The 12,233-nt window shown below is 42.4% G+C and overlaps 1 protein-coding gene across 1 annotated transcript; it reads right to left on the reverse strand.

The window, feature by feature from the left end:
• Nucleotides 1-7,055: 7,055 nt before the first annotated feature.
• On the reverse strand, nucleotides 7,056-11,141 carry LOC145347260 (ATP synthase F(0) complex subunit e, mitochondrial-like). Its single transcript, XM_080195034.1, has 4 exons — nucleotides 11,010-11,141; nucleotides 9,117-9,171; nucleotides 8,157-8,255; nucleotides 7,056-7,490 (listed from the first exon to the last, which is right to left on the reverse strand). The coding sequence occupies exons 1-4, from the start codon at nucleotides 11,043-11,045 to the stop codon at nucleotides 7,465-7,467; spliced, it is 216 nt and encodes a 71-aa protein (XP_080051160.1). The 5' UTR covers nucleotides 11,046-11,141; the 3' UTR covers nucleotides 7,056-7,464.
• Nucleotides 11,142-12,233: the final 1,092 nt, after the last annotated feature.

Genomic DNA, 12,233 nt, shown 5'->3' on the forward strand with positions numbered 1-12,233 from the left:
TCCCATTCACCCCAAGTGCTATATCTAGATGAATTTAAATATGCAATCCTTTGAGGCTTGGGGTAGATAAAGCTAGTACCATTTTCAGTTTAATAAACAAGGAATACAGAATACATGGGCAATTGTGAACAAGACGATAGGAGTCAAAAACTATAACCATGAGAGTTGAAATAGTAGGCTAATTCCAATGAAGCAGAGGTAACTAAAATGGAAATGAATAAAAATATTAAATGATAGTAACTTGTATTTCTATAGCACTTTAAACACAGAGAAAACATCCCAAAGTGCTTCACAGGAGTATAATCAAGGAATAATTGATGCCGAACTGAGGACAATGTGACCAAAACCTAGTCAAAGGCATGAATCATAGAATTCCTACAGTGCAGAAGGAAGCCATTCAGCCCATTAAATCTGCACAAACTCATAAGCAGGCTTACCCCTAACCCCATATTTTTACCCCGCTAATCCCCCTAACCTATATATCTTGGGACGCTAAAGGGCAGTTTAGCATGGCCAATCAACCTAGCCTACACAGCTTTGGTGGAAACTGGTAGAGCACCCAGAGGAAAACCACGCAAACACGAGCTGGAGATAACAAAGCCTGAGTGAGGATTTCAGCAGCAAGTGCCATGAGTCAAAGACAGAGACATATAATGTATGGAGGAGGAAGAAGATGGTCTTTCCGATACAAAGAAGTTTAGGTCAGAAGCTTAGGATCAAGAGGCATGAGCAGGTCGTAAACAGTCAGTTTCAGCCTGAGACAATGGTCAGAGAGAGAAATGAAATCAACAGCAAAGCTAATGAGTCTGTGGCAACGTCTTGCTGACGCCTAACTGGATCTTGGATGTTGGATATTAAATACGAAACACTCGAGTGAAAGTCAATTAGTGTTGCTAAGAAAAGACTGGAGCTGCACAGTAATACTCAATTCTTCTAAGAGATTTGATGCTGATTAGATTGGACAAGATAAGCATTAATTACAAGGGGTTGAGCAGAGAATTGTATTGAAATTCTTAAACGTCATAATAACCATTCATATTAGATTGCCATTATATAGATATTGACAATTTATTAATTGCATTGATTCTAAGTGCTTGTTCTTATCACATTTTATGGAACAAAAAAAAGCATTAATAATTTTTGACAGCCCTCTGTGTTAGGTATTACAACAGTTAATTCAGCACTTAACAAGGATTACTGGCACTGTTGGATAATAATGCACTCCAGCGTGTTCCATTTAGTACAGATTAGTAACTCATCGGTTGATAAATCTTCTTATCCAGCAGAAACACTCAGCAGTTTCCTAAAATCACCTGTCATTTCATTAATGCATATCAAGGTCAATTTGGATTTCATTTTTATATATTTAATAACTGAATATTATTTCTATAAAACAGATTCATCTTATTTATTCATATACTGCATGATGTGTACAGGTTCATTGTATATAAATAAATTCCCTTAAATACTTTCAGATAAAACAATATGTGGTGTATGGTTTGAAAATCCTTTAAAACATCACTTGAGAACTTGTTCTAATTCATCTATTAATGTATAAAGCTAAGGCAGGCTTTTTCTAAGATAAAGGCTGGAATCTGAAACAAAAACAGAAAAAGCTAGAAAATCTCAGCAGGTCTGGCAGCATCTAAGAGAGAATAGAGCCAATGTTTCGAGTCTGGATGACTCTTCATCAGAGTGGGGTGCTCTTTACCCTGCAGTGTGTCACAGTATCTGGTAATTTTATGGATTTCATTCTCCCAGCCTGAATATTTGTATTTGTTCAGTTAAATTTATCCAAGTAATTGCTGAGTGATTTTAAGCACTGCTTGACCTAATTCTGGGGGTTTATTTATAGATACATAAGTTTACAGCACTTTTTCGTCATCTGTTAAACAAGATGCACTGTAGCAACTTTACAAGGTTTTTCTCGCTGTACCTCCCAAACCTGCAAGCTTCACCACCTAGAAAGACAAAGGCGGCACACACAGGATCAGCGCCACCTGCAAGTTGCCCTCCAAGTCACCACTGTGACTTGGAAGTATGTCGCTGTTCCTTCATCATTGCTGGGTCAAAATCCTAGAACTTCCTTCCTAAGAGCATCATGGAGTACATTCACCACAATGACTGCTACGGTCACCACTACTATGCAAGTTAGGCATGGACAATAAATGCTGCCCTTGCCATTAATCCCACATCCCATGATTTGGTCTCCCCCAGGTGCTCCGGTTTCCTCCCACAGTCCGAAGATGTGTTGGTTAGGTTGATTGGTCATGCTAAATTGCCCCTTAGTATCCCAAGTTGTGTGGGTTGGGGGGGATTAGTGGGGTAAGTGCATTGCGTTTACAGAGACGGGGCCTGGGTGAGTTGCTCTGTTGGATAATTGGTGTAGACTCCATGCAGTGACTGGCCTGTTGCTGCGCTGTAGGGATTCTATGATTCTTCAATGAATAAAACAAAACTTGGGTTACAGGAAGAAAAGACCTACTTTTGTAACAAAGTAAATGTTGTCCTTGCAACTCCCCCTCCCTATTGCATATGAATAAGATCTTGAGACAAGTGTTTCCCTTCAACAGTAACTACATTTTAAAAAGTAATTCATTTGCTGAGAAGCACTTTGAGACATCCTGAGGTTATGAAAAGCAACCTTCCATAGTACACAGTGTGCCTTAGAACAAGAAAGGTAACCTGTCTGTCTGGCTTCAGTTAGAAGTTGTTCTCCTGATAGTTTAAATGCATAAAATTAAAGTAAAATAGTCAAGTTTTCCCATGTAATTAGGGATAAACTGTCACTGTTTGCCATTTTAACTCCACTGACAGAAACTTTGGGAGTCTGCATATGTGCAAGGATAATGCAGAAATCTACAAATCTACCAGAAGGATGCGGAACCTTTGGAGAGAGTATAAAGATGGTTCATTAAGATGTTGCTTGGTCTCTAGAGTGTTGAGAGGCTGAATAAAGTATCATTCTTTTCACTGGAAAGACGGAGGCTGAGGGGAGACCTGACAGAGGTCTACACAATTATAAGAGGCATAGACAGAGTGGATACACAGTCAGAGGCTTTTTCCCAGGATGGAAGTGTCAATTACAATGGGGCACAGGTTCAAGGTGAGAGGGGAACATTTTAAGGGAGATGTGTGGGGGAAGTTTTTCACACAGAGAGTGGTGGGTGCTTGGAATGTGCTGTCAGAGAAGGTGGTGGAAGCAGGCACATTAGCAACATTTAAGAGACATGTGGATGAGTACATGAATGGGGAGGGAATAGAGGGATAAGGACCGAGTAAAGGCAGGAGGTTATTTTTAGTTTAGTTAGAGCATCATAATTGGCATGGGCTTTGAGGGCCCTGTGCTGTACTTTTCTTTGTTCTTCCTTTGTTCTTTAAGGGCTATCAGTGATTCTGAGCTTTTCCAGATGTGCTGTGTGGCACCTCCCCTATCCAATCCCTTCCCAGTGTTAGATTGCAATTGATAGGAAATCTTTCAATTTTACTGTTATACTGTTAATCTCCCTTGAAAAAGCTATACATCTTGCTCAATAAAGTGTAACTAGGATTTTAATGACATTATAAAGTGATAATTAGTTAAACACCTTCAGTGGTTTTGTGGAATGTGAAATTTCTCCATTATGATACAAAAATGCCACATATACATTCTTTTCTGATGCATAAGCTCAAGAGAAATGGTCCAGCCATGGCTAACAGAAGAAATTAAGGATAGTATTAGATCCTAAGGGGAGTCTAATATAAAGTTGCTGGAAAAAGTAGCAAGCCTGAGGATTGGGAGCAACTAGAGTTCAGCAAAGGAGGACCAAGAGATTGATTAACAGGGAAAAAATTGGTTATGAGAGTAAACCTGCAAGGAGCATGAAAGCAGACTTTAAAAGCTTCAATAAGAATGGAAGAAGATTTGTGAAGACAAATGTAGGTCCCTTAACAGTTCAAAAAGGGAATAATTTATAAGCGAACAAGGAAATGACAGAACAATTATACAACTACTTTAGTTCTATCTTTACAAGAAAGACACAAACAACTTCCTGGAAATGCTAGTGAGGTGGTGGAATTGAAGGGAAATTAACATCACAAAAAATTAGTGCTGGAGGAATTAATGAGATTGAAAGTTAATAAATCCCCAGGGCCTGATAATCCACATCCTGGGTACTAAGTGATGCGTGATTGGCATCTTCCAAAATTCTGGAAGTTTGGCAGATTGGAGGGTGGCAAATGTAATTCCGCTGTTTAAAAAAGTGAGAAAAGAGAGATTTTCAGACTGGTTAGCCTAACACCTGCAGTAAGGAAAATGTGAGTGTCTATCATAAAAGATATGTTAACATTTTGAAAGCATCAACTGAATTAGACAACTAGCAGAAAAAATAAGGAAGAACCAGTAGATGTAGTCTATTTGGATTTTCACAAGACATTTGATAAAGTATTACACAAGAGGTTAGTATGCAAAATTACACAGGATTGGGGGTAATATATTGGCAAGGTTTGAGAGGTGGTTAGCAGATAGAAAACAGAATAGGAATATATGGGATTCTTTTCAGAGTGGTGACTCCATTTCATTTCACAAGGATCAGTGTTTGGGCCCAGCTATTCACAATATACATCAATGATTTGAATGAGAGAAGCACGTATAATTTTTCCAAGTTTGCTGTCAACACAAAACTTCATTGGAATGAATGGTCAGGAGGATATTAAGAGGCTTTAAGGTGATTCAGACAAGTTGAGTGAGTGGGCAAATACATGGCAGATGCAGCATCATATGGATAAAAGTGTGAAATTCTCCACTTTGGTAGGAAAAACAGGATGGCAAAGTATTATTTAAATGGTGATATATTGGGAAATGTTGATGTACAATAGGACTTGAGCATGCAGGTACAGCAAGCAGATAAGAAAGCCAATGGTATGTTGGCCTTCATTGCAAGGTAACTTCAATGCAGGAGCTGGGGATGTCTTACTGCAGCTGTAAGGGCCTTGGAGAGACCAGGGAGAGTATTGTGTGCAGTTTTGGTCTCCTTACCCAAGAAAGGATATATTTGCCATCGAAGGGGTGCAGCAAGGGTTTAATCAACTGATTCCTCAGATGGCAGGAGTGTTGTAAGAGGAGAGATTAGGTGGACTAGATCTGTATTCAGTGGAGTTCAGAAGAAACGTCAAACGTTCTTACAGGTCTGGACAGACTGAATGCAAGGATGTTGTTTCCTCTGGCTGGGGGGAAGGAAGGCCTAGACCAAGGGATGAGTCTCAGGATACAGGGTAGGTCATTTAGGATTGATGATGATGATGAACCTATGGATTGATGATGAACCTATGGAATCCTCTATCAGAGGCTGTGAAGGCCAAGTCACTGAATATATTTAAGGAAATAAATATCCAGACTCTAAAGACTTCAAGGGGTGGGGGGAGTGTGCTGGAATATAGCATTGAGAGAAAGGATCATCTGTGATCATACTGAATCACAACAAAGGTTGGTGGATTTGCTGATAGCGATGAGGACTATCAGAGGATAGAGCAGGATGTAGATCGGTTGGAGACTTGGACAGAGAGATGGCAGATGGAGTTTAATCTGAACAAATATGAGGTAATGCATTTTGGAAGGTCTAATACAAATAGGAAATACACAGTAAATAGCAGAACCCTCAAGAGTATTGATAGGCAGAGGGATCTGGGTGTACAGGTACACAGGTCACTGAAAGTGGCAACATACGTGGAGAAGGTAGTCAAGGAGGCATATGGCATGCTTGCCTTCATCAGCCGGGGCAGAGAGTTTAAAAATTGGCTAGTCACGTTGCAACTTCATAGGACCTTAGTCAGTCCGCATTTGGAATATAGTGTTCAATTCTGGTCACCACACTACTCAAAGGATGTGGAGGCTTTGGAGAGGGTATAGAAAAGATTTACTAGGATGTGGTCTGATATGGAGGGCATTAGCTATGAGAAGTTGGAGAAACTTGGTTTGATCTCACTGGGATTATGGAGGTTGAGGAGGGGCATGACTTGATAAAAGTCTACAAGATTATGAGGGGCATAGACAGAATTGATAGAAGCTTTTTCCCAGGGTGGAAGAGTCAAGTACCAGGGGTACAGGTTTAAGGTGCAAGGGGCAAGACTTAAGAGATATGAGGCAATTTCTTTTTAAATATAGATGGTGGTGGGTGCCTGGAACTCACTGCCAAGGGAGGTAGTGGATGCACATGTGGTAGTGACTTTTAAAGGGTGTCTTGACAAATACATGGATAGGTTGGGCATTCAGCTGTTCACAGAAAAGGCAGATGTGGAAAAAAACAGCTAGGAATTTTGTTGTGATGTGTTTCCGCTGCACAAATGTAACTTCTCAGAAACTGCTGCAAAAATGGTGGTTCTGTCAAACATCCAACAAGGTTACAGCAGGAGAGCAAGACCAAGGAGATTTACACTGGATAAAAGCAAATTGCTGCGGATGCTGGAATCTGAAATCAAAAATGCTGGGAAATCTCAGGTCTGGCAGAATCTGTAAGGAGAGAAAAGAACTGACATTGAGTCCAGATGATCCTTTGTCAAAGCTGGTTCAGATGAACCTTTGATAAAGGGTCATCTGGACTCAAGTTCAGCTCTTTTCTCTCTTTACAGATGCTGCCAAACCTGCTGAGATTTCCCAGCATTTTCTCCTTTGATCAAAGAGATTTACAGGCCTGTCTATTGCAGTCAGCTGGACATACTTCTAATATAAAACTATGAATAACATTTACTTCAGTTGAATTGTAAACTTATCACATTCATCATCCAACTTCTGTTCTTCCCATCCTCACAACAAACTGCAAGTGCTGCAACCTGCATTCATATAGTACCTACAAAAATTGTCCCAAAATACTTCAGGTCTAAACACAAATAGATTCTCAGTTGGAGATCTTAGAAGGAGACGGCAAAGCTTGGTTAAAGAGCTAGGTTCTAAAAGAGTGTGGCAAACACTGTTTGAGGTATAGAGGTGGATGATATATAGAGGGACAGTTACACAACACATGCATTCCCAGGAATTGGATTGTGTAGCTTCCAAAGACAAACTGAAACCACAATTGAAGTAAATTACTGAAAACATTTTATTTCTGTCTACGAGTTTGGTTTCTTTTCAACTGTATCAGTATTCTGAGTCAGTATTTAGCAGAATTTTCAGCTGTTCTGAGCTACAACTGTTTTTAAAGAAACTGTAAACTTTTAAAGATGACAAAGACATCTGTAGTCATTGACCGACAGTCTTCAAATTCAAAAGCATACATCTGACAGATGTGGTCAGCTTCTATACTAAGTCACTTTTCCACAATACATTTCAAAGACATAAAATTAACAGACATTATTGTTGTCCAAATAAAATTTATTCTTGCTCATTGGAAAAGCACACCAAAAATGTGCACTGAATAGATACATCTGACAAGTCCATATTAGCAAACCAAGAGGGTAGCATGTTGATTCTTCATCTGTTTTTAGTGGTAATCATTTCAGAATAGTATCTTCATTTGCTGAAATGAGACACCAATTTAGTTTATATACATGCATCACATACAATTAAAATCTTTAAAACTTCTGGTTAAAAGCAAGGGATGGTAGCATTGGAAAATGTCTCGCTGCTAAGTCAGATACTCAGTGCCAGGATCAAGATGCCCTTGGACAGATACAAACAAAGCTCCTTTCAGATTCTCCCATGCAGAGTCATCCTCTTGTCCCACACTAATTCTCCCCCTTCCTCCCCCAGTCTCAAAGAAAGGGGTGAGGTCATGAGGTGATGTGAGTGTGCACATAAGGAAGATAATCATATACAAGTTGTCAGAGAACCAGGAACCAATGTAGGTCAACCTATGCACACACTCACAAAGGATGGAGGAGATCTGGAACCTGCTTCCAAAAAGCTGGTGAATGCTCAACCAACAAACGTTGTGGACTGAGATTGATAAATTTTTGTTAAGGTTATTAAGCTGGGTAAATCGAGTTGAGCTGGAATCAGCCAAAATGCAACTGAATGGCAGAGCAGGCTTGAGGACTGAATGATCTATGTTCCTAATTTCCTGATGCAAAATTACACAAGATATGTTTATAAATAGTTTCATATAGCTTTTACTTTCCTTAACTGGGCACCAATACATAAAAATTTCACTCCATGCAACTGCAATCATTTATTTTTTAAATACCTTCTGCTAATTGTTTCGCAATGCGCTCAAGCTCCTCTCGTTTCTTTTTTTCTTCAGCCTCAATTCTTCTTTCCTCTTCAGCAATAGGCTTTAAATAGTCTTCATTACATAACAGATAAACATGAAAGGTTAAGCCTTTGTATGAACTATCCTTATTGAGAATTTTTATATTTGCCACGTTTCCCCAAGGAATTCCAATTCCTTGCCAGCTTCATCATGTAATTATCATTCCATTCAAGTATTTTGACTAATTGATTGATTTATTGTCATATATATTAACATTGAAAAGTGTTGTTTCTTGCACACTATACAAAGCATACTGTTCATAGAGAAGGAAATGAGACTGTGCAGAATGTAGTGTTACAGTCATAGCTAGGAAGTAGAGAAAGATCAACTTAATGCAAAGTGGGTCCATTCAAAAGTCTGACAGCAGCAGGGAAGAAGCTATTTTTGAGTCAGTTGGTATGTGACCTCAGACTTTTGTATCTTTTACCAGACAGAAGGCGGAAGAGAGAATGTCCGGGGTGCGTGGGGTCTTTAATTATGCTGGCTGCTCCACCAAGGCAGTGGGGATTGTAGACAGAATCAATTGTTGGGAGCTGCACCCAAAGAATGAATGGAAATAATGCAGCAATGGAGATGATGGGCAGCAAAACATAGCATTAACTTTTCAGAATCATGGAATCCCTACAGTACAGGAGTCCATTTGGCCCATTGAGTCTGTACCAACCACAATCCCACCCACACCCTATTTCCATAACTCCCACACATTTACCCTGCTAATCTCCACGACACCAAGGTCAATTTAGCATGACAAATCAACCTAACCCACACATCTTTGGAAACAGTGCCAAATTCAATCCTAGCTCTCCAAATAGGTTTGAAAAAGCATTTTTTTTAAACAAAGCTTTTAGAAAAATATAATTCAGCACTGCGGACAAGATAATCTCAGACTCTTACCATATCGCGTCTTCCCGTAGATGAGACCAACCAGCAATGCTGAATACCTAGCCATCTGTAACAGAATATGACACAGGTTTACTGCACTTTACTCTCCAATAAATATTCCCAACTGGAGTTACATAGCAGGATATTGCAATCACAATGGACAACTACTTGCTGCAGTGAGACATGTCACAGCATTTCTTGTCCATCAGGCTTGCCTCTGAGCCTCAACTCATAAAAGGTTTTGCCCACAAAATTGTTAAAGGTGCAAGTTGCCAATGGTGCAGTGAGGAAGACCAGTTTTGTGGCATTGACTGACACAAGGGAAACAATGGAGCAACCCCTTAACCAGCAATTTATAGGAATGGAGAAATAAGCACAAGAAAAAGACTGAGGAACATGAGGTAAAGGAGGACAATTCAAGAGAAAGTCAATTAAAAAGACAAAGTTGTAAAAATTTAACTTTTTAAAATCTCAAGAATTAAGAACCTATAGGAATAAGACACAGCACGTAAAAGATAACTCTATGTACAAAAACTCGACTGGCATTTGTTAACACTGTGGCAAAAGTGCTCACACTTGTAACAACGAGACTTAGCCATAGAGCCCATAGAATCCTCACAATGCAGAGGGAAGCCGTTTGGCCCATCACATCTGCACCAACTCTCCAGGATCTAACCCCATAACCTTGCACATTTACCATGGATAATCCACTTAACCTACACATACTAGGCCATTAAGAGAAAATTGAGCATGGCCAATCCAACTAACCAGCACATCATTGAACTGTGGGAAGAAATTGGAGCACCTGGAGAAAACTCATGCAGACACAGGGAAGATGTGCAAACTCCACATAGACAATGACTCAAACAGGGAATCAAACCCAAGTCAATTGCACTGTGATGCAGCAGTGCTAACCACTGTGTGTCCTATCCCTCACCTCCCTTCATACCAACCACTCACATCCTCATCAGCACCAATCCCCTCTTGTTTTTCCACCCCCCATCTTCCCCACTCCCTGCCCCTCATCAGCCCCTTCCCACATTCCCTTCACCAGTCCATCCTGCTCCCTCCCCCCCCCTTGTCATTTCCCCCCCCCTTTTGTCACCATTGTCCCCCCACAACCCCGCCCCCCCCCCCCCCCAAAGGCTCCCCATGATGTCCACCCACAGGACCATAAGATGTAGGCGCAGAATTTGGCCATTCAGCCTATCAAGTTTGCTCTGCCATTCAATCATGCTGATATGATTCTCATCCCCGTTCTCCTGCCTTCTCACCATAACCCTTGACCTCCTTATTGATTAAGGATCTCTCTCTCTCTTTGTCTTGAAGACATTCAATGACCTGGCCTCCACAGCTGTCCTGTGACAAGTTCCACAGATTCACCACCCTCGGACTGAGAAGGAATTCCTCCTCATCTCAGTGTTAAAGGAGATTGTGCCTTTGCATTCTCTCCCATTAGTGGAAACACCCTCTCCACCTTTACCCAATCTGGGCCTCTCTATATTCTGTAAGTTTCAATTAGATTCCCCCCCACCCCCCTCAATCTTCTAAACTCCATCGAGTGTAGATGCAGATTCCTCAATCACTCCTCAGATGACAAACCCTTCATTCCTGGGCTCATTTTTGTGTACCTCCTCTGGACGCCCCCCAAGGCCATAACTGTCTTACTCAAGTATAGAAACATAGAAGACAGGAGGCGGAGAAGGCCATTTGGGTCTTCAAGCTTCTTGCTCCCCCATCCCCCGCCCCGGGCTCCATTCTCCCTTGCCCCAAGGTCCTGCTTTGACCTTAGCTCAGGCTCCACTAGGCCCGGACAAGGCAGCAGGGCGGCGGGAGAGACAGAAGGAGCCGCTGTTCCGCGGAGGGCCAGGCCCCCCACCATACCCGTACCCCGGCTGCCTGTACCTTGATCAGAGGCGACACCGGTACCGGGGGCGCCATGGCGACGATCAGCGAAGCTCAGCAGGAGGGAGCGAGAACAAACCGTCTGGCAGGGCCGGCGTCTTACGTCACTCGGCGGCACGTTACGGCACCGCGCCGCGTTACGTCATCACGCGCGGGCAGCGCCCGCTGATTGGTCAGAAGTTTTGGGGCCCCCGGGTAAAGTTGCTGCAAACTTTGTGGTGCGTAGAGATGTAACCCTGTGCAGCAGTTGGGAGGTGTCCTCACTGACACTACTGACCTGTATACATCGCCCAACTTCACTGCTGTAATAATTGGAAACGGTTCATCATGTGCTTTTCACATTTTATATGAATAAAGTATATTTTTGCAACAAAAAAGGTGTACTTTAACAAACAATAAAGAGTCAATAATCTGCCCTGTGTGTTATCTATAGGGTATGTAGTATAAGGGGTTGGCACAGGGATTCTCCAAAAAAATACAATGTCCCCAATTTGCAAGGAAAATGGGGGTAAACCATGCTAGATTTTTTTTAGCGTGATTTCCAGAATGAATTGCTGACTCTGCATCACAGAGTTCCTGAGCATGATCCACTCTGGAAACCTGTGGGTGAAGTCTATTCCCGCCTGAGAGGTCAGCAGCATAGCGCTAACCAGGCCACTGTGCATGTGCCAATCTGTCAGCGCTGAGATCAATACAGATGCAGCAGCCCTGCATTGCCAGACTCCACTTCCCTGGCCAGTCTTGCAGCCCACCCATCGCTGGCCTTCAGACCTTCCCAACCATCTGATCGCTGGATACCCGGACCTCCCTGGCCCAGCCCCTATTTCCCTCCCCACCTACAGCCAGCCCCAATCTCCCCTACCACCACGCCAGTCCTGCCACCATCCACTGGCAACCCTGACCTCCCAGCAGCCCCAGATGCCCCCTCCCCTCCCATGACCAGTCCGATCACCTATTCCCTTGCTCTGCCACTGAACACAATTTCAGACTGGCAGCGCGTCTCCACACCTCTACCAATATGCCCTGCCACAATAGACCCCACTCCCTCTGGCCCCACTTCCGTGGCACTGCCCGATGTCCAGTCGGCAGTGCCAAGATTCCCAGTAGGCAGTGCCAGGGTGCCAGGCTGGCACTGCACAAGGGGCACCCCCTTGCCCCCCTGACATCCTGTGGGGCGGGGGGCTCAATTACCTCTCTTTCCTCCAGCAAGGTCAGGCCGCCTGT

This window comes from Carcharhinus amblyrhynchos, chromosome 1 (genome assembly GCF_965287045.1).
Source record: "Carcharhinus amblyrhynchos chromosome 1, sCarAmb.v2.hapA, whole genome shotgun sequence".
Taxonomy (NCBI): Eukaryota; Metazoa; Chordata; class Chondrichthyes; order Carcharhiniformes; family Carcharhinidae; genus Carcharhinus; species Carcharhinus amblyrhynchos.

Excerpts from the sequence above, each read along its gene's own strand:
- LOC145347260 (XM_080195034.1), bottom strand. The coding sequence starts at position 11,045 with ATGGCGCCCCCGGTACCGGTGTCGCCTCTGATCAAG. Across the intron at positions 9,172-11,009 it reads CGGTGTCGCCTCTGATCAAG|ATGGCTAGGTATTCAGCATT; the intron begins GTACAGGCAGCC and ends ATTCTGTTACAG. Across the intron at positions 8,256-9,116 it reads CTACGGGAAGACGCGATATG|ACTATTTAAAGCCTATTGCT; the intron begins GTAAGAGTCTGA and ends TATGTAATGAAG.